Here is a 23257-nt window from a genome sequence, read left to right as displayed (position 1 = left end):
TTTATTGAATTTCGATTCCCCCCAAAGGGGTGGGCTGGCCGCAGCTTATTACGCTACTCTGCAGCCTACAGACTTTTTGAAACGTAAGAAGTAGATAAGAAATAATAAAAGCAGGTGATAAAACGGTGACTTAAATTGTAAAACGGCGGAAAATTGGGGAAAGTTAAAACATAAAGCAAAGGGTTGGCAAAGCTAATAAAATACACAGGAAGCAGACAGGTAACATAGTAGACAGACAATTAAAAAAACATGGCGACAGTCTGGTTTCTGTTCGCAAGAGATATAAAAATCACACCCAGCGACAGTATGATGTCTGTTCGCAGCACGTCGGACAAGACATACAACACGGAACACTTACTGTAAACACTGCACTAAAATGTCGGAATAAAGATGACACAGCATAGTCAAGGGCAGATGGGGGGGGGATGAACCTGGACAGACTGGGGGGGGGGGGGAACAAGGAGGGAGGAGAGGAAAAACGAAAGGGGGGATCCAAAGGAGGGAGATGATTCATAAGAGGGGGGGGGGGGGGGAGGGGCAGGGCAGACGCGAGAGGGAATGGGAAAAGGCAGAGGAGGGAAATGCAAAAGGACTTGATGGAGAGAAGGGGGGCAGAGAGAGGGTAGGTGGGGAAAAAAGAGGATGGAAGGGGTAGGAGAGGGAGTCCAGGAAAAGGATGGAGGAAGGGAGGGGGGGTGAGGATCAGAGTTGATAGGAGAGATAAATGGAGGTAGATAGGGCATCATCCGGGAGACAGCTCCACCAATGCGCTGCACTTTTATACCTTGTGGACGCCATTCTACCGCCATTTGCATGTGTGTATATCGCTATCCCATGACTTTTTGTCATCTCAGTGTATCACATAATATTCATAGTATGTGATTTGATTCTTAAATTAGCTGTCTTGATGCTGAACTATGTGAAGTAGCAGAAAAACGTGTTCCAGGGAAGTGTAACACTCCTTGACTTTACGTTGGCATTTAATATTGACAGCTGAATTTCATACGAATATATCGCTAGGTTAAAGAGTGAGAAAACCGCTGTATGAATAAAATTGCACCCAACAACGGACCTACAGCGACGAATATATGAAGATGGAATCTGTCCTGTCGGACATGTCCAAAAGAACAAATACTATCTTCACATAGATAAGGCTTCCCCGCCAATGATCTTCTTCAGTGCGATTTCACTCACATTGCTCAAAGTCTTACGGGAATCGATAGACTGACTGCCGCGAGTAATGAGTATATTTGGCAGGGGAACTACAAACGTAGTGTGTGGACCGTAAGTGGGAAATGTGGGTCACATGGGGAGCGTGCCACAGATAGGTCCCTGAAGTTCCACTGTCCTCTGTGTCCTCGATGGCTCAGTCGGATAGAGCGTCTGCCATGTAAACAGGAGATCCCGACTACGAGACACAGTCGGGGCGCAAATTTCGAAATGTCTCGGTTGATACACGCATCAAAACAAGTTTTGAATCACCCAGGTTCCCACAAATCCTGAAGATAGACGTTAACTTTGGATGTTGTATCACCGACACAAACCCTTTGACTGTTCAGAGATGTCACTAAACCCGCTCAAAGATGTAAGCAACCATGCATGAGCAACGCCTATTAGACGGAGGAGGTCCGACAGCCGATCAGTTCCAGTCATTCTACTAGGAAGGAGGTTCACGGCTATTGTTGTCTGTAGTTCAACCATACCTACACAGTCAAAACCGCGGTTCGATCGCGTCCGCATTTTTACTTTGTGCCAGGAAGAGCTCTCAACAAGGGAAGTGTCCATGCGTCTCGGAGTGAACCAAAGCGATGTTGTTCGGACATGGTGGAGAAAGACAGGAACTGTCGATGACATGCCTCGCTCAGGACACCCAAGGGCTACTACTGCAGCGCATGACCGCTAAATCCGGATTATGACTCGGAGGAACCCCAACAGCGGAGCGGCTCTAGACGCTACAGTCTGGAACCGCGCGACCGCTACTGTCGCAGCTTCGAATCCTGCCTCGGGCATGGATGTGTGTGTGTCCTTAGGTTAGTTAGGTTTAAGTAGTTCTAAGTTCTAGGGGACTGATGACCTCAGAAGTTAAGTCCCATAGTGCTCAGAGCCATTTTAACCATTTGAACCCTAACAACATCGCCACCATGTTGAATAATGCTTTTCGTGCAGCCAGAGGACATCTGTTACGACTCAAACTGTGCCCAGTAGGCCTTCATGGTGCGCAACTTCACTCCCGATGTCCATGTCGAGGTCCATCTTTGCAACCACGGCACCATACACTGCGGTACAGATGAGTCCGACAACTAACCGAATGGACTGCTCTGGATTGGCATCACGTTCTCTTCACCGATGAGTGTCGCATATGCCTTCAAGAAGACAATCGTTGGAGAAGTGTTCGAGGCAACCCAGTCAGGCTGAACGCCTTAGAGACACTGTGGAAGGCGCCGTAACAGCTGCACAATATGTGAATGTCATCCTCCAACCGATAGTGCAACCATATAGGCATCATATTGGCGAGGCATTCGTCTTCATGGACGACAATTGTCCCCATCGTGCACATTTTGCGAATGATTTCCTTCAAGATAACGACATCGCTCGACAAGAGTAGCCAGCATGTTCTCCAAACATGAACCCTATCGAAAATGCGTGGAACAGATTGAAAAGGGCTGGTTATAGACGATGTGACCCATCAACCACTCTGAGAGATCTACGCTGAATCGCCATTGAGGAGTGGGAAAACCTGAACCAACAGTGCCTTGGTGAACTTGTGGATAGTAAGCCACGACGAATACAGGCATGCATCAGTGCAAGAGGACGTGCTACTGGGTATTAGAGGTACCGGTGTGCACAGAAATCTGGATCACCACCTCTGAAGGTTTCGCACTATGATGGTACAACATGCAATGTGTGGTTTTCATGAGCAATAAAAAGGACGGAAATGATGTTTATGTTGATCTCTGTTCCAATTTTCTGTACAGGTTCAGGAACTCTCAGAACCGAGGTGATGAAAAACGTTTTTTGATGTGTGTATTTATCAACGCCTGTAAACAGCTAATTGTCTGGATTTCATTGTAATTTCATTCTTCGAGACCTGCAAGATCACAAATGGTGTCTGTTCTTTCAGACATGTCCGAAACAACAGATACCATCTTCATAAAGATACAGCTTACCGGCCAATGATCTTCTGCAGTGCGGATGCACTCACATTGCTCAAAGTCTTACGGAAATGCGCAGATTCACTGCAGCTAGTAATGAGTATAGTGGGGAGGGCACTAGAAATGTAGTGTGTGGACAGTAAATTGGAAATGTGGGCCACACGGGGAATGTGCAAGAGATAAGTCCCTGCAGTCACGCTATTCTCTGTGTCCTCGATGCCTCAGTCTGGTAGAGCGCCTGCCGTCTAAGTAGGAGATTCTGGGCTCGAGTCCAGATCGGGGCACACATTTTCAACTGCCCTGTTGATATTTATCAACGCCTGTAAGCTGCTAATGGTCTGGATTTCACTGTAATTATACAGCGATGGAGGTGTGGAGGCTACTCCACATTAATGTTGTTCACGTTTTATTATATTACACTATGTATCACCAACACGCCTCTCCGCTGCCCTTAGTGGCTCAGGTGTTATATGTATTGCATCCTCAGTGCCGCTGATGACGAGATGTGCTGTCTTGCACTGGTGTACTGCAGCTGATAATGCTCACTGCGTGCAAAAGGTCAAGGAATGTTCCTCCCATTTCTCCCCAGTGCACTGGTGTCCGTAAGGCAAAGAAAACAATAACTCCAAAAGCTGTGTGTTGAATGTGGTAAAACACAGCCAAAATGTGTAGTTGATTACATGGCGTGAATAAAATTTCAAAACACTACCCGAGCCATAGCATTTGTATTCGAATTTAGGAAACATTTAAAATACACAAAATTGATGTATGATGCAAGGAACGTCAGTACGAGATTTGAATACCCTGAGCACATGCCTAATGGACTGCTCAGGAATGGCACCACGTTCTCTTCACCAATGAGTGTCGCATATGCTTTCAAAAAGACAATCGTCGGAGAACTTGACAATGTTAGTAATGGCGTGGATGAACCTCATAGCAAGCAGATGTAGTTATTCTTGAAACGCTGCTCCCAGCGTGTCAGGCGTCTGAGGAGACAGAAAATGGCTCTGTGCACTATGGGACTTAACATCTGAGGTCATCAGTCCCCTAGAACTTAGAACTACTTAAACCTAACTAACCTAAGGACATCACACACATCCATGCCCGAGGCAAGTTTCGAACATGCGACCGTAGCAATTGCGCGGTTTTGCACTAAAGTGCCTAGAACCGCTCGGCCACCGCGGCCGGCTGTCGAGACAGAATTTGAGCAAGAACACCCCTCCCGGGCCATTCCAATGGGAGATTGAATTTTCCTTTCCATTCGCTGAATTATTTCGTTTCGAAGATATTTTTCCACGAAAAACTCTTGCGTCGCGGAGTGTTGTAGTAGAATGACCTCATCTATTTCACCGACATACAGAAACACAGATTCATGAAATATATCATCTCTACAAATTTGTGCAGTCAAAGTTCCACAGAGCGAGGTGGTGCAGTGATTAGCACACAGGACTCGCATTCGGGAGGACGACTGTTCAAACCCGCGTCCGGTCCTCCTCATTTATATTTTCCGTGATTTCCGTAAAATTGCTTCAGGCAAATGACGGGATGGTTCCTTTGAAAGAGCACGGCCGACTTCCTTCCCCACCCTTCCCTATTCCGATGGTACCGATGACCTCGCTGTCTGGTTCCCTCCCCCAATTCAGCATACATCAAAGTTCCACATCGAAAGACGTAGATTCGGTGTACCCATCCCAAAATACTCCCACAGATGGACACTGCCTGGACCTAAGGCGTCCCTTTCATAAACATTTGATGGAAGATGGCGGTTTCCGGCTTCTCTGCCTTCACTTGAAACATAAACTAGGAGTCACACATAAAGACTGTTGGTTTCCATTAGTCAGTAGTCAAACTAAAATGTGAATAACATACATACTCACCTACATCTGGGTCCATACTCTGAAAACCACTTTTAAGTGCATGACAGAGGGTACGTCCCACTGTATCAGTTACTTGGGCTTTTTCCCGTTTCATTCACGTATGGGGCGCGGGAAGAATGTGTGTTTAAATGGCTCTGTGCGTGCTGTAATTAGTTTGATTATATCCTCACGATCATTATGGGAGGGATATGAAGGAGATTGTAGTATATTCCTAGAGTCATCATTCAAAGCTGGTTCCTGAAAGTTTGTAAGAAGGCTTTGTCGGGATAAATAACTCCTATCTTCAGGAGACTGCCAGGTCAGTTCTTTCAACATCTCTGTGATACTCTCCGCGGGTCAGACAAACCTGTGACTATTCGTGTTGTCCTTCTCTATATACGTTTAGTATCCCCTTTAAGTTCTATTTGGTACGGATCCCAAACATTAGACCAATGTTCTAGGATGGGTCGCACGAGTGATTTGTAAGTAATTTCCTTTATAGACTGACAGCACTTTCCTGGTATTCTATCAATAAATCGAAGTCTGCTACCTGCTTCACCCACAAATGAGTCCATGTGATCGTTTCAATTCATGTCCCTACAAAGTCCTACACCCATGTATTTGTGTGAGTTTACCGATGGCAAAAATGACTCACTGATACTATAGTCATATTATACTACGGTATTTTATTTTGTGAAGTCCACAGTTTAACATTTATGAAAATTTAAAAGCAACTTACACACTTTGCACCACTTTGAAATCTTACAAAGATCTGACTGAATATTTGCGCACTTTCTTTCAGATTGTACTTCATTATAAATAATTGCAACATCTGCAAAGAGTCTGAGTTGCTATTAATATTATCCGCAAGGTCATTAATATGAAACATAAATAGCAACACACTTCCCTGAGGTACACTCTTAGTTACCTCTACATCTGTCAATGACTCTCAATCCAACACAACTAGCTGCGTCCCTATCAAAAAATAGTCAATCCATTCACAAATTTCCCTTGATACTCCATGCATTGTACTTTTGATAACAAGCGTAGGTTTGGTACTGAGTCAAAAGCTTTTCGAAAATCGAGAAATACTGCATTTATCTGAATGTCTTGATCCATGGTTTTCAGTATGTCATTTGAGAAAAGTGCGAACTAGGTTTCACATGATCAATGTTTTCGAAATCCTGCTGACTGGCATGGAGGTAGCCATCCTGTTCGAGATACCTGATTATTTCTGAGCTCAGAATGTTTTCTAAGATTCCACCAAAAATGGATGTCAGAGATATTGGTCGACAGTTCTGTGGATCATCTCTGCTATCCTTTTAGTATACATGTTTGACCTGCGGTTTCTTCCAGCTACCGGACAACCGGGAATAATTTTGTGTTCAAGCGGTCTAGGATAGGTTAAAGTTAATTGAGGACCTAATTCAACTGCAATTACCTGATAATGATTCCATCGAGACGGCAATGTGTACTTGACTTGTCTTTCCAACAGAGTCAAATTGGGGAAACACTACTGGGTTTCCCTTTCTGAGGGAAAATTTGAAAACTGAATTAAACATTTTTGCTTTCGTTTTTTATCCACAATTTCAACTTCCGTCTCATCGTTGAATGTCTACACACTAAGTCTGGTGCAGATAAAAGCATTTACATACGACCAGAATGTCTTTGGGTATTGTGAAAGGTCATTTGACAATATTCTGCTACGGTACTCATTGAAAGCTTCACACAGTGGTACCTTGACAGCCGAATGCGTTTCATTCAGCATGTTTCCGTCTATAGTGCTATGCTTTGTTTCATACCGAGCCCTCTTTCTTTAGAAGTTTTCCGGCCGGAGTGGCCGAGCGGTTCTAGGCGCTTCAGTCTGGAACCGCGCGACCGCTACCGTCGCAGGTTCGAATCCTGCCTCGGGCGTGGATGTGTGTGATGTCCTTAGGTTAGTTAGGTTTAAGTAGTTCTAAGTTCTAGGGGACTGATGACCTCAGCCGTTCAGTCCCGTAGTGCTCAGAGCCATTTGAACCATTTTTTAGAAGTTTCTTTACGATGACTGAATGCCATGGAGAGACCTCTATCATGAACTGTCCTCCTGGGTGCATATCTATCCAGTACATCGTCAACTATTCTTTTAACCATGAGCCATAGTTCCTCTCTATATGCTCTAGCCCTGAGCTAAAAGTTTGAAGTTTCGCATTCGGATATAACACAGCTGCGTGTTTGTCTATGTTACTGAACATATATACTCTACTTGATTAAGTTGCCGTTTGTACTTTGGTATTCATTGTTGCTATAGATGCTACATCGTGACTGATACTAGTTTCGATGTGGACATCATCAAAGAGGCGAGCTCTATTTGTTGCCATTAGATATGATGTATTTCCATCATGAGTGATGTTTCAAATTATATGTTCAAAGTAGCTTTCAGAGATGACATTAATAATGTTTCAGAGGATATCTGGTCACGGCCAACACTAATAGAACTGTAGTCATCAAAATGGATTGGTTATGGTTAAAATCTCCTCCTATGTTTACAGTATGGTTATAGAAATTTCATACAAGCGAAATAAGGTTTACTCTAACGTTTTCGGTTACATCAGGAAATTGGTCTGTCGCTCGACAGAAGGATCCCGTTATAATTTTATGCCCGCACTTTATTCTGAGTCTTTCGCCAACAATGTCGCATGCAGTTTCAGTTATTATCTCGATGAATTTGAGTTTCTTGCTACTGCGACAAATACACCGCCTCTATCTCCCATTAGTTTATCCTTTCAGTATACGTTTAAATTTTCCTAAAAAAAAGTCTCACTACTGTCAACGCCCAGCTTTAACCAGCTTTCTGTACCTGGTGAGCTTCTTTGCCTTTTAAGAGGGCTTCAAATTCTGGGACATCTTTGCGAGTGCTTCGGCTGTTAACCGCTAGGATTTTAATGCTCTCGCTGTAGTGGGGCTTTTCTTTCGATCTTACACTGATACTTCCGGATTTCCTACAATTACTGTTATCTGGATGGGATGAAAAGTGGCCTAATCAGGCTTACACACCACGTGCACATGATGTTTCTTCCCATCCCTTACTATCATTCCCTTAAGGGGTAGCATTATACGCCGTACATTTGAACTTCTGATGATTGATAACCTCCTCCTCCCCCCCCCCCCCCTTTTGTGCTTGCCACCCTTTGACACGAGACACAATACTATTCCCAAAAAGTCATGTGAGTTTCACTGGCTCAGTTTCGATTTCAGAGTAAAACAACATCTCGAACTTGTTGGTTAGCGGGATAGGTATAAAATTCCGAGTTCTCCTTGGTCCCTGTCTCCCTTATACAGGACATCTAGACCTGACACTGGCACGCCGCTCACAGCAAAGATGACGATTAGTGACAGATACTGTATTTGCTGCAGAACAGACAGTATCAGCAGGAGAGGATAGTATCCGAGGCACTTTGGTAAGTCTGGTACATGACTCTCGGTAGCCCTCTCAACACATCCACACATCCATTCGCAGTGGCTTCCAGTTGCTTGGCAGAAGTCAGAGCCATTTCCATCTACTTACGAACACCAACTAGCCCATCTTGTCCCTGAGAAAAACTTACCAGACCAGCTTTATTGTGCCTGGTGTAAAATTTTACTAGAAAGTGAGTAAATAACTTTAAACGAAGCTTGCTGACTCTCTCTTAAATTAATCTATAGGCCTATTATGCTACAGGTGTTAGCAGTAATATTTTAGGACAGGAGCCAAAACCGCGATATCTATTACAACGGAAAAACCTGTTAGCTACAAAGTTTACTAGAGATGTCCCTCCATGTTAAGAGTAATTACGGGTGTCAACACAGCCAGCGTTTCGTACACAGACCATTCTGTTACAATTTTCCACGTGAAATACGAGATGATAACATCTCTCCGGTAATAGCAGTAAGGATAGACTGCACCTGGAATGAGATCGTGGCCATATCACTTCGAATGCACAGTGGCAACAGCTGGTAATGCGCGCTTAGCGTAAGCCTTTTCCGTGCTTGGTTGAACTTCATGAGTACTGAACTGTTAGCAACTATGGCCACATTTTATGAAGCAGTGAAAGATGAACATTTAATCTTAAACCACTTACACCTGAAGTATACTGCGGCCGGCTAGCGTCATTTGTCATTAATAAATAAATTGTTCGCCATGATGTACAAGCCTAACAATTGAAACGCCTTTCAGTGACGGTCAGCGTATAATGCCTTGTCAGAGTAACCTTCTTGGGACTGAAGATATTTACGTTGAATATTCGCAATCGCTGCAACATTGTGAATACGCTACCTTTACTACACAACTATACAAACTACTCACTCACTTGAAGCACAACCTGACAATGATAAAAATTTCTTCCATCTTTCAAAGCTATTACATATTTTTAGTGTTTTTCTGCGAAATCTGCGTCGCGCTACCAGTAATAGATTTATAATTATTACTTTCACTTTCCTTTTCATTTACTTTTGCTTCTTTCAGTAAAATGAAACAAAAGAGTATTGAATACTTGAAATTTATGGTTTATGGTAAAATCAGCATAAAAACTAGAAATTAATTTTAGAAAGCTGAAAGCGGATGGAAGTAGCTCCATTTCTGGAATAAAGAGACGTGAGATTTATTGGGAAGTAATACACATTAATTCGATTTCTTGCGTACCTTGAGCGTCCAATCTGGCAAAATTTCCGGTCTCTGACAAAATTTCTGGTCCTCCCTGTTTCTGCGATGCTGGACAATCTGCTTTCTCTTCGTGGGCCACGAAATGTCGGCTACGTGAGGAAAAAATGAAAGTTTGCGTGGACCGGATCCAATCTGTATGAGCGACCATAAAGCCTTCACTGAGTCTCACAGACTGTCATGCTTTTGCTCTCGCTTGTTCCACTGAAAAGCAGCATCGCGGGAAGGAATCCAGGGCCCTTTGACAGACTGTCATGTACTCTGTAGCGCTCCTATTAAGGGGACTGACTGATATGTACCACTCTCCTAAACAGGTGCCACTGACATGTCCTGCACGTCTCATTTAGTAGTTCTGTTGTTCAGTGGAAGGAATTAGCAGCGGTGTAACTGTAAATACTATCGGACATGTGTTCGGTGATCGAGGAAACTGCTTCGAGTCTGGTGCGGGTTTCTTTGCGTCCTGTAATTGTGATACTAGGGAGCGTAATCATTCAAAAAAATTATAAGATTAGGTATTAGGAGGTCTAAGCTGTGCATTTTAGCAAGCTCAACTGCCAACGGTTCTCTTGCTACGCAGAGTAGGAGGCAAAAATGGTAATGTTGTTACGTTGCAACACGTTGAAACTAGTATGTTGGCAGATATGGTTGCTGTGCCCGTTTCTGTTAACGTTTTACTTAAATACTTGAATGTCTTAAAGAGAAGAGGTGAATTCTGTAGTTATCTGGGAAAACTGGAACTGTTCATAAAGCATGGGAGACTCCAAAACAGACCGAAAATTTTACGTGAACGTCGATGATATTTTGTTTCGCTTCCAACCTATTATTGTAGTTTTGTGCCAGTATTCGTAGAGGCGCTTACCATTCCGGAATGAACATAGACTATAAGACATGAGCGCTAGCGAGTTGTGGGATCAGAGACCTATCCAGTTTCAAAAGCGATAAGTTTTAATTCGTTGAAAACCATCATTTATAAATATTTCGACAATTGAAGCTAGTTCTCAACAATCACTTTCTTTCAAACTGCTCAGAAACAAAAATATGAAAGATATAAGTCTCGGAAATAAAAGCTTTCGAAATCGCATTTATCCGTTAAGCAAAGTTTGCTGCAGTCGCACAGGTTTCCATACCTTGATTTTAAAATAGGTATACGCTGCTCACGTTCGTCGGGTACTAGAATTTCGTCCAAAAGCTATTAAATTTCCCCTTCTAGACCAACGCTTGAATATTTATCTGCATGCTGCTGTCTACGGCTTACTTTTTGATCGATCCGGTTTATCGTGGCTGTTCAGTCACTACGATTTGCTCTTGTCTGCAAAATACCTGTCGGGAAAACTATCAGCATACAACGGTCTCGCTGTTTCTAAGTTAGACACGTCCGTATCACGCTAATGTGTCGATTTCTATTGTAAAAATGCCAACTTTTCACATTTAACGTGCAAGAGAATATCACCGTCTGTAGTTATCCGAGAAAACTGGAACTGTTCATAAACAGCATCTAGCTAACTGTTCAAGTGGTGCTGTCGGAATATGGAGTGACTAGGTGCGTAAATATGTTATTGGAAATGAAACTTCATCTCGACGGAGAATGAAAAGAGAGAAAGAGAGAGAGAGAAAGAGAAAGAGAGGGTTGAATGAAGACACGGACAGGAGGAAAAGGATAAGATGAAGCGGGAATTATTCTGCTTTTGTGCTGCTGAAGAAATAAACTTTTTAGGTGTTGGTTTATCGGTAGTGGAACGAGAGGTTGTGGTGAATGACTTCGTACCCGAATCACCAGACTGCCCCAGTATCCTGGATTAGATTAGGCAGCGACAGTCTTTCACATAATAGAATAAAAGACCCGTATACTTTTATCTCGCATTGACGCCGAGGTCATTAGAAACAGTTAACTACACACATCACAAAACTTTTCTTCATCTCGGTTCCGAGAGTTCCGGAACCTGTACAGAAAACTGGAATAGAGGTCAACATAAATATCATTTCCGTACTTTTTATTGCTCATGAAAACCACACATTGCATGTTGCACCATCATACATCGAGATCTTCAGAGGTGGTGGTCCAGATTGCTGTACACGCCGGTACTTCCAATACCCAGTAGCACGTCCTCTTGCATTGATGCATCCCTGTATTCGTTGTGGCATACTGTCCACAAGTTCGTCAAAGCATTGTTGGTCCAGATTGTCCCACTCCTCAACGGCGATTCGGTGTAGATCCCTCAGAGTGGTTGGTGGGTCATGTCGTCCATAAACAGCCCTTTTCTATCTATCCTAGGCGTGTTCGACAGGGTCCATGTCTGGAGAACATGCTGGCTACTCTAGTCGAGCGATGTCGTTATCCTGACGGAAGTCATTCACAAGATGTGCACGATGGGGGCGCGAATTGTCGTCCATGAAGACGAATTTCTCGCCAATATGCTGTCGATGTGGTTGCACTATCACTCGGCAGATGGCATTCACGTGTCATACGGCCTTTGCGCCGCCTTCCGTGAGCACCACGACTTACGTCGGCGCCACACAATGCCACCCCAAAACAGCAGGGAAACTCGACATTGCTGCAGTCGTCGGACAGTGTGTCTAAGGCGTTTAGTCTGGCCGGGTTGCCTCCAAATTAGGGTGGTGCAAAACTTTTTTTGATGTGTGTATTTCGCAAACAAGCACGCATTGAAGCACTTGCGAAAGATTTAATTTACTATTTAATTCTGGACGTTCCTGGTAAATTCTTGCTATGGAATGTTTCCGTTTCAGAACATTACTATAGGTTTTGTCAAAAACTGAAACATCGAGGACACGCCTCTTTCACGGTACGCGTATCGAAATTCAGAGCTTAGGCATGGCACCCACTTGCTAAGTAGCAGTGACTATCGGCAGTCAACACTGCCACAGAATCAAGTGTTGTAGCAGGTGCGCACATTTAAGCTCTGTGTTACGTTCTGCTGCAACTACACCAGCTGGAAAATCAAACATATTCCGAAATAAAAGAAGGAAGGTCATAGTTTTTGCAGGGGGCAGTAAAATGAAAACTAGATAGGTGGAAAAAAGATAAGTAAATTGTTTATTATTTCAAATATAATTGCCATAACTGTTAGTACAACGCCTTCATGGAAAAATGTTTGCTTAAGTATGAAAAATCTTTTTTCAAGAACCTTTTAATTGCCTAAAAATGATGGTTAGACTCACTTCATGCTCGTATTAGACTCAGGCTGAACAAAAATTTGATATTCCAGTAATAACCATATTATGCAGTAACTAGCGCTTGTGTCAGAGGCAGTTTCAATGTACAAAACTGTTAGTTGCTACAGCTGAGCCTGCCTCTTATTTGATTGTTGCTGTTATCACTATATTTCTCATTTAACCTGCTTCTGATACAAGTGCATGTTACTGCATGATATGTTTATTACTGGAATAAACAGTTTTGTTCGATTTGCGTCTAATACGAGCCCGATCTGAGTATGGTTGCAGTGACAACTGAAACTAGTCTAATCATAATATTTTATTTTTTACATATGTAGGAGTCGTAGACAGTTAAAACTTTGTTGAAAAGGATTTTTTTACATGTTAACAAACTACGTAAGCTGGCTTTCTCCTTCCCTCAAAATATCTGGCATTACTAAAAACGCTTGCAGCTGCCTACAGAACCATGATTGTACCCAGGTGTGCCCTTCGGCGTCCGAAGCAAACTGGTATCCATGAATGTCTTCCTTCAGGGCTCCAAAAATATGAAAATCGTATGGGGAGAGATCGGGACTGTATGGAGGACACATAGGACTTCCAGTAAAACGTCTCTATCATAGGCAAAAGAACCTTGGCAACATGTGGGCGGACATTATCCTACAACAGAATGATGCCGTTCGTCAACATTCCTGGGCTTTTGGACTTAATGGAGGACTTCAATTTTTGCAAAGTGTCCACGTATCGCTGTGCGTTAATTGTGGCAAGGTGATCCAGAAAGTCAATGAGCAGCGCGTTGACTGATGGCATCATTCTGTTGCAGGATAATGCTCGCTCACATGTTGCTAAGATTGTATGAACTACGCTGCAGACTTTTCACTGCGAAGCGCTTACACATCCCCCGTACAATCCTGATCCCTCCCAATTTGATTTACGTATTTTTAGAGCCCTGAAGAAAGGCATTCCAGGTCATCGTTTTGCTTCGGTCGAAGAGATGCACGCCTGGATACAATTACGGTTCCGTAGGCAATCGCAATCATTTTCCATGAAGGCGCTGACCGACTTGTCTTTCAGTCGAATAAATGTATTAACAATTACCTTTGAAATAATAAACTGTTTACTTGATTTTTCCATATGTTTCGTTTTCATTTGCTTGCCACTTATGTATCCAATCCACGGTAACGTTATTGGAACGCGGATAACAGCGTGGATAGAGCAATGCTCGAGAAGGAAATGTCACTCATTCATGTCAAAGAGTTCATTCCAGTGATCACCTGAACAAATTTATGGAAACAGCGGAAAAATTAAATCAGAGCAGCAGGACGAGGCTTGATAAGACACTAATCCTGAATGTGAATCCAACGCTGCGCTGTCTTCTCGGTCGGCCGCTGCAGATGTGTGTCACACGTAACAAAAGTTCCCCTATATAGGTCAACTTCGACGTCTTTCTGCATGGGGCCATAGTTATGGTTACAGTATTAAAAAGATGTAGAGTAGTGGTATTATTTCTACTGACTGGTAACTACACGCTTGGATTAAAGTACTTGATATCATTGTAAAAATGGTTCAAATGGCTCTGAGCACTATGGGACTTAACACCTTAGGTCATCAGTCCCCTAGAACTTAGAACTACTTAATCCTAACTAACCTAAGGACACCACACACATCCATGCCCGAGGCAGGATTCGAACCTGCGACCGTAGCAGTCTCGCGGTTCCGGACTGTAGCGCCTAGAACCACACGGCCACCGCGGCGGGCATCATTGTGAAATGCTAGCTTCCAATAATTCAACACGTTTGACATTGCATACCTAAGTCACGGTTGGTTCCTGACCACATAATGAAACTTGAACTGGTTGAAGAAGTACGAGCTGTGAAGTAGTATGGTGCCTTCGGCAACTTCAGTCATTTCCGCTGTCCTATTCCGCAGTCATATACTTTTGAATTAATCGTTATTAAGAAATTTTAATATTTAGTATTAGTTAATATTGTGTACATTCCAGTAACCATATCAGTTATGATTTTTTTGTGTTTACTTTTGCGTACTGGATGTATAAACTATGTACGTATTAACTGGCGATCCACACCATTCCTGGACCAATTTCTAGGGAATTACCCACCATAGTGTTGTGTCTAGGAACCCTGCATACTCAGTTCGGTAGACAATCAATTAAACAACTCGTATTAATGAGGTTTATTACAACAAGACAAATACAAAGACTTAACTTTGATCTGAGAATTCTCATAGTCCTTTACACATGATCATCCACAAGTGCAATTACACAGATATGTTGCAAGCAAAGGGCGACATACAAAATAATCAGTCTTCTTCAGAACAAACACAGGTAACACTTCTGGTCCTACCGACCGATTCTAACAAAAGTCTGTCAACTGAACTGCAGTGACTACTGATCTCTAACTGTGCTACGTAGAGATTGCTAATAAAGAGGCTACGATGCGTCGGCTAACGAAGTGGCTAATGTTGAAGCTGCTATCGAAGTGGTCTGCGGGCACGGCGCTTATGTCGTCTTCACCTAGGGGCCGCTACTGTGGCGTTGTCGTGCTGCAGGGAGGTCGGTCAGCATGTGATTGACTGGCCTCTTCTCACAGCCTTCTCTTCTCTGTCGGTCCCTACTGGCGTGCTGGCACTGACTTTACGCCACAACACATAGAACGTGGTAACGACTCTTAGCATAACTTATGTCCATGCTACCAGTCCACATTTGAGGTGGTAGGTATTAAGATGTGCTCCAGAGGCTTCTTCGTGAATAAATACCTGCTTGTAGCTGTGCCAGTTTAAGAGTTAAACACCATGTGAACAGCCAGAACGCAACGTGCAACAAAATGAAACTAATATCTTGTTTGAGAGATATGATAACCTGATTGGTTTAGCAATTTGTATGTGATTTTTTACAACCAAAAAGAAATATCGCTACTTGAAATAACTACAGAAAATAAAGCAAAACAATGCTGCGACAAGATCTGTCACAATACAAATCTTTAATTGCGTTGATTTCTTCAAAATACTTATTTCTGGAAGTAATTCCCTAAGAAAACAGCCACCTTATTCTGGATAACAGGAAATGAATTGTCAAGACATTTACCTTAAATGTCTTAAAACACGCTCGTGAAGGCTGAAATCTTGCAACCGTAAATAAAAACATGAGTAGCAAAAGAGATTTGATTTTGTAGAATACTTAGGAAAACATTTTGAACAGAAACAAAACCCAGTGATTAGGTTCTAAAAATACATAATGAAAAGAGGAAGTTTATTGGCATCATACAATTAAGAAAAGCTAAATTTATTGCACATGTAATTCGGTATAATGTCTCCATACGGTGCTATAGTCACTTTTAAGACGCGTCTTGGAAGGAAAAATCCTGGGGAGAAAATCAAGAAACGGGTGTGTTATTTCCATACTTCAAAAGAGCTGATTTTGGAATAAACTGAATGCTACAGATTTCAAGAGAGAGAAGTATGACTGCCATATTTTAAGTCGAATATTAATTGTTGCGTTCCTTCTGTATAGCCTCATTCAACTTACAAAACTGTATCAGATATGTGTTCCTTCTGTAGACAAGTCACACTTCGCTGAAGATGTTTCTTTCACTGTTCCAGCAATACACTATCGCGGATCGACAAGATACTATGGCATAAACAGCATGTGCTTTCCTCTACATATTGACGACCCTTTCTTCCTTGGCTGGCAGTATTCTGCATTTATATTATTTGGGATCAACATGACAGGGTGAGCATCATTTCTATTCTTAACTGCTAACACACTAAGTTATATTTTTGTGGTTGGCATATACTTCTAGTGAAATCGACTTTCTTGTGGTAAATGCTGCGCGGACTCGGACTTGTTAACTAACTTCTGTCTGCGTTCACTTACAATTTCGCATTTTTAATTTCCCAACTAGTAGTTTCACCTACAATAATTGTCAATTGTAATCATAGCTTACAACATTGTTTAATACTTTTTATTGTTTATTACTGTATTCGATTACTATTATATATCATTGCTTCTTCTGTTACAGCTTGATTTTAGCTACTTATTCGCACATCTTTCATGAGTTTTCGTTCCAATAACAAATTTTCGAGTGTATTATTTTCATTAAATATCTGACAATTTGTTTTTCTCTTTTTTTATCTATTATAATGCACCTAATACCTGTAATCAGCTAGTAATTTTTATTGTCTTACGGTTTTATGTGTAATTACTCACCCACTAGCAGTGGGTGTTAACGGACTTGTTCTGTTTCATTACTTGGGTTCCATAGTTCGCTACAGCGAAAGAAGGCACGAGGGAAAAATATCTTTCTCATTTTCGTCAAAATACATTGACCCGAGAAAGTAATGAATGAACTGAAATGCTTCTTGAATTATGCAAAGATATTTTGTTAGTATTATTTTATAATGTTATATATAATGATGATTCGTTTATAGTACTTATTTATCTTACGACAGCTACAGCATGATTACGAAATAAAGGATATATATACTAAGAATAATCCATATGTTTACATATAAATTTAAAATCTCATTAATAAATCTCTCATGTGGCACTAGAACATCCACAGGAGCACCAGTGCACTTTGGTTCTTCTCACCACAGTCGCACTTTACTGAGGATAGTACACAGATTACGAATCATATCATCACATTTCCTCTTTGCATCTGTTTCCGTGTTTAGCTGTCCGTGGGAGCACCAGTGATACTGTTTGTTAGAGGTCAAGCGACGTAGCAAGGTATGGGATGAGCTGTATTAGATTCAAATATAAATTTAATTGTCGAAGTACCAACACAAAATGTCTGCGACGTACACGTCTATGTTTATTCTTTTAAGGTGTGATGATGCTGCTGTTGGCCACTCTTAAGTACTAAGCCAACATCAGCAGCGGTTGCTTGTTTATTACTGCATAACGCCAAATGGATCAGCACTGGTAGCCTATAAGTGCACTGACAGTGTTTCAGCTGCACGTAAAGTATATTATTGCCATTACCATGTTCACTTAGGAGAATAGCATTTTGAATCCTACCTACTGCTTCATCTCATTTTACCTCTTCTGCTATAACTGTAAGAATACCTCTATGAATCACAAAGAAAGGTAAAAATTGCATCCACGATGTACAGTGGCCTGTGTCACAAATCCAGAAGTTGGTTTACGAGTAGCCGATACGGAAGTGTGAAATATCGGAAGACCAGGAAGCATAGGCAGAAAAAGTTCAGGGTTATTAATAAGTGAATCAATTATCTGTCTCGCAGAGTTTTTTTTATTCTTGCAGTATGAAGACGATAAATCTATACATTCTGCTGAACTTCCGTCAACCTCAGCTGACGTTTAATAGAAGTGCTGCCAAAATCGTGACGTTGAGGATGTTAGCTGCTTCTCTGTAGTTGAGATTTCCCCAGTTTGTTACCAAATATACTGCTTATGGAAAGTGGGGATTTTACCTGCTGGAATCTTTTCCTGCAACCCTCTAACAGTTAACCCTGCCTAGCACAAATTACAACGGAAGTATGAATGCCTAACTAATCTGTCAGTTGGGTGATACACATCAGTAATCTGCTGAAGACCAGTTTTCATTCGTAATAGAAATCTTAAGACACGTATTAACAATCATAATTTAGAGAAAAATTTTCTTATAATGGGTGACACAATAAATTTAGGAAACTATACGCCATTAAGCTGTAAAAGATTGGTGTTGACGTGATAAGCTGGCACGTTCAAGAGCATTGTACTTCTGGAGTTGCAGACTGATGAATGTGTCACTGAACAAGCATCAGATTAATGTGTTATATTGTAGGTTAGTGGTGATGCCGTCACTGTGCTTTTGATGTTTTAGGTAAGTGATGATGGCAGTGCTGAACACACTTAAGTTCCTGACAAACAAGCATCTTTTCTTGCTGGTTAGCACTAGTGGTACTACACAAAACCACCTTTATAATGATATAATACAATAAAAATGTAGCGAGTTAGGCTGAATCTGACAGTGGTACTCTACATGGACATGTTTGCGAGGTTTGTTCTGCTATATTCTGGATAAATGGTTATATGGGCGTGTTCATGAGCATTGTATGTGTTGTGTTCTAGACTGTGGTGTGGGGCTGGAGAGTGGGAGGGGTGCGGCGGGGGAGAGAGGAGATGCTCTAAATGTGGATAAGTTCGTGAGCATTATATGTATGTTATGTTCTGGACAGGTGGTGCTGGTGGCATTGTACACAGACATGGTCGTGAGCATCGTGTGCAATGTGTTCCAGACCAGTGGTGATGGCAATGCTGAACAGAAGCATGTTCGTAAGCATCGTACATTTTATGTTCCAGACAGGTGGCTCTGTACATGAGCATGATTGTGACCGCTGTGTGTGTTATGTTGTACTGTAGATGGCTGTGACGGCGCTCTACACGAGCATATTCGTTAGAACTGAGTTTGTTATGTTGTAGGTTGGTGGTGATGGCAGCGCTGTACACAGGCATGTTCATAAGCATCGTACGAACGCGCCACGCAACGCCCGTCTCGATGCAGGGTGAGCTGGAGTTCGCGGCTCGCTTCTTCTTCATTGTGGTCACTGACGCCGCCTGCTGGGCGCCACTCATCACTTTCAGAGCCCTCGCCATGTTCAGCTTCCACATTCCCAGTTAGTACTCACTATGTCTGACTTAAAATAAACTTCACGCAATTAATTCCGTGCTAGCATGAAGCCACAGCCAACCACATACACAAAACTTTGGTGTCAATAAATTTGTTATTATTTAATAGTAGGTAAATATATTGTTCCACTTTACTAAGTAATTCTTCTACGAGCACAATTTTACTTTCCTACTGTTACACTTTAGTATCATGAAAAATCCCGAAGTCATAAATGTGAAGGCCCTACACGAGAAGCTGCCTTTAGAATGATAGCCTCAATTCCTTACTCACTCTCTTCTGGAATCATGTAGAACAGAGGTCACAATGATATACAGATGTTTGTGAAAAATTAACTCACCATGAAACATACATCAGAAATAAATTAAAACTAGTCCACAATGAATCGATAGTGATTCCAAAAAATGTTGAAGTATATAGAACAATAAAATTTACTTGCCCAGAATCAGTAGTTGGAGGTCTTAACATGTGTCAGGAATAACGTGTTCACAGTTTGTTTTCCTAAGGAATACATTCCAAATATCATTTCTCGAAGTCTGAAATTCATCTGTATTGTTTGCTGAATGAACGTCAGGAGACCACTGTAAACTGAGGAAATTTAAGATACATAAAGCAGGCAACATGTCGAATTCATGAACAGTCCGATAGATACAGAACAGGTGAAAATGGAGTTCAGCAAAGACCAAGGTGGTGATAGATACGATTGCAGGCAAGAAGCATAATATCAGCACGAAAATCAAGCCAAACAAATACCAAGATACAACAGAGGATGTATCTATGAGCCCCATGAGTCCATGAGCCTTACTAGCTTCCAAAGGCCCCAACCGTAGCGGGCAATGGACGAGGAGTGTGTCGACGCCGTCATAGTCGCTCCTTAGCCGAATCACTTCCTAAATTCGGTAATTTTATTACGAGGTTGCCCCGTCGGCGTCGTGTAACCGCACTGTTGGTCTGATAATATACACTCTGGCGATCACCGTGAAACGTCCCCTTAGAAAAATTATAACAAGACTGTGCTTAAACTGACACACAATATTTTTAGCGCAACGCAATCTGACTTTCAATAGTCCCTACAAAAGAATGGCCCTGACTAACATTAACCTATACCTTTCACAAATCACTTACCTCACAGAAAATCTTCGTTACTCGAACTACTGCAATACAGCGAGCACCACTACTGCCAGCTCAATAAAAGATTCAAACTACGGAAGGCACTAACTACTGATAGGTATAGTTAGCAAATGAAAGATTTTAATAGAGAACAAACAGTCTATTTACCTTAATAGTCAAAATATATACGACAGTTCATGACATCCAGTCTTACAAATTACAAAACTCCGCCATCTCTCTCCCCACGTCCACCACTGCTGGCGGCTCACCTCCAACTGCGCAACGCTACGCGCTGTTAGCATCCAGCTGCCGCTGCCCAACACTACAATGGCAGACAACAATGCAAACCAGCCACAGACTGCGCACAGCACAGCCAGTGATTTTTCATACAGAGCGCTATGTGGCGTTACCAATAAGAAAACCTAAACAGCCTACTTACATAGCCCCCATGCTCCCCACAAAAAAATTTTACAAATTGTTTTAGGCAGTGGCCAATAATGATTTGATAAAATTTTTCATAATTACTATAACAAAGATATCAAATGCACACACTTATTGATACAATGTTGGTCAAAAGCTAAAATTTTCTCACAGTCCATATAGACAGTCCTGATCATTCATCACAGTAAAATAGTAGTGTTTTTCTCAAAGACTGAGCAATAAAAGAAAATGCACACGGAAGTAGTGGATTTCCATGCAGTCTTGAAGAAGTAGTGTTGTCCTTCCAACGGAAAGACAGTGCTGACTCTTGACATGCAGACAGGTAATGGGCCACAGCAGAGTCAGTCGACGTTGAAGACTATCGGTAGGTAGGTCATCACAGAGCAGACCCACTGTAGTCCTGGTAGAGATTACTATTGGTGGGCCACCAGAGGTGCAGACCCACTGCAGTCCTTGTAGAAATAATGGTATTGGTGGGTCTTCAAAGGTGTAGACCCACTGTAGTCCTTGTAGAGATGGCCAGCAGGCATCTGTTTGACTGTGCAGGCGCACAATCACCATTGAAGAGTCTTGCGGATAATATAGCAAGTCCATAACCACCACTTGTGCACTCACAAAAATTGTTTTTGAAATGTCCCTACAATGCTGTTATCAAGTCCCTTACTGAATTATTAACACACGTGCAAACACTATCAGTCCCTACTTCTCACATATTGTCCATATACTATGACCAACAGAAACGTGTGCGGTGAAATGTAATTTACAAGTTGCTTAATTTGGCGCTATGTGGCGTTACCAATAAGAAAACCTAAACAGACTACTTACAACCGTCTATATTCAGTATCGCGGTATTTGTCTGTAAAAACCACTTCATTTGGAGGTAATGCCATACCTTAATTTATAAATCTCGTACAGCTTTTAACATGGATATTTATATACATCTGTAGAACCAAGACCGCTTGTGACAGTAACATACAGAAGTTGTTGCGATCGTGTTTTTTAACATCCGGTGGTCTTTAAGAAGATTAGGCCTCTCTTTCTAAGACGCAGTGACTCCACTAGCAAGAAAAACTTGTGATACATGTCCATCCATCGTTGATTTTCGGTCATTATTATTTCGTATCGCTAGCAATCAGTTATTGGCGAAGTATTATACTTAGTAGTAGGGGATGCGCGATAGGTTCGCCTTGAGCATCAGACTTGTAAAGTATGTATTTGTGTTCTGACATGTGCAACGGAAATGATTATGTCCAGTCGTTAGGAAGGTATGGATTTGACGGGAATACTGTGACTGCAAAGGGAAGGGTATGTAAAGTCATAAGAATGGTACAGATATTTCTATTTCCAGAGCCACAGCCGTCAGCAGGGTGTATTTCCGATACTTCGTTCATTGTCGAATATTGTTCAGCTGAGACTGAAATCGTAGCATTTAATTGTAAGTATAGCGATCAAATATGTATGGGGCCGATTACGTAGGACGATTCAGTCTATACATGCTTGGCGTGGCGGCGACGGTAGCCTGTTTCACGTTTCCCGCTAACGACAGGCGCCGTCCAAATGGAGATGCGTGTTGGGATGCAGGAATGTAGTTAACTTAACCATGTCGTCCTCTAGACGGCCAAATAGCGGACTGATACTTAGTATGTGCTGCACAGGTTTCGTGATTACGTGGAAATTTGAGAAGATTCAATATCGACTTGTGTTTGCGCTGGGCCATTATTCCCTCCCATGTAAATTGTCCGATTGACTGCTTCTTCACATTTCCCGCCTTTATTCGATTGAAAGAAGATTGTGGTGCATGTTGAGTACATCTAGCAGGTGAACACCTTAGTTGACTTTGTAAATTATAAGGATGATTTAGAATCTGTTATATCACCAACATCGGTATTCACGAGTGGAATTATCAATTTCCTCTATTGTTATCGAGTTTTCACATAAAGGTCTTTGCAGACGGGATACGTTTGTAGTTACTCAATGGATTACAGAACACTACAACTCGCTAAAGTTTCGGTTTTATAGAGAACTAATTCCCAGTCAATATCTTTGGAATTATGTTGCTACAGTCGCAGGTTCGAATCCTGCCTCGGGCATGGATGTGTATGATGTCCTTAGGTTAGTTAGGTTTAAGTAGTTCTAAGTTCTAGGGGACTGATGACCACAGATGTTAAGTCCCATAGTGCTCAGAGCCAATTATGTTGTGTG

General features: G+C 42.0%; 1 protein-coding gene across 1 annotated transcript in view; it reads left to right on the top strand.

Moving 5' to 3' along the window:
- The window catches only part of LOC126299097 (relaxin receptor 1), a 756631-nt gene that overhangs the window by 674323 nt on the left and 59051 nt on the right, over positions 1-23257 (top strand). The window contains exons 18-19 of the mRNA XM_049990771.1: positions 16473-16602; positions 19300-19493. Of these exons, the coding sequence (XP_049846728.1) occupies positions 16473-16602; positions 19300-19493 (324 nt within the window). The remainder of the gene's footprint in view (positions 1-16472; positions 16603-19299; positions 19494-23257) is intronic.

The sequence above is a fragment of the Schistocerca gregaria genome, chromosome X (genome assembly GCF_023897955.1).
Source record: "Schistocerca gregaria isolate iqSchGreg1 chromosome X, iqSchGreg1.2, whole genome shotgun sequence".
NCBI lineage: Eukaryota > Metazoa > Arthropoda > Insecta > Orthoptera > Acrididae > Schistocerca > Schistocerca gregaria.
Note: the sequence above shows the minus strand (reverse complement) of the source record. Positions and strands in the feature narration are given on the sequence as shown.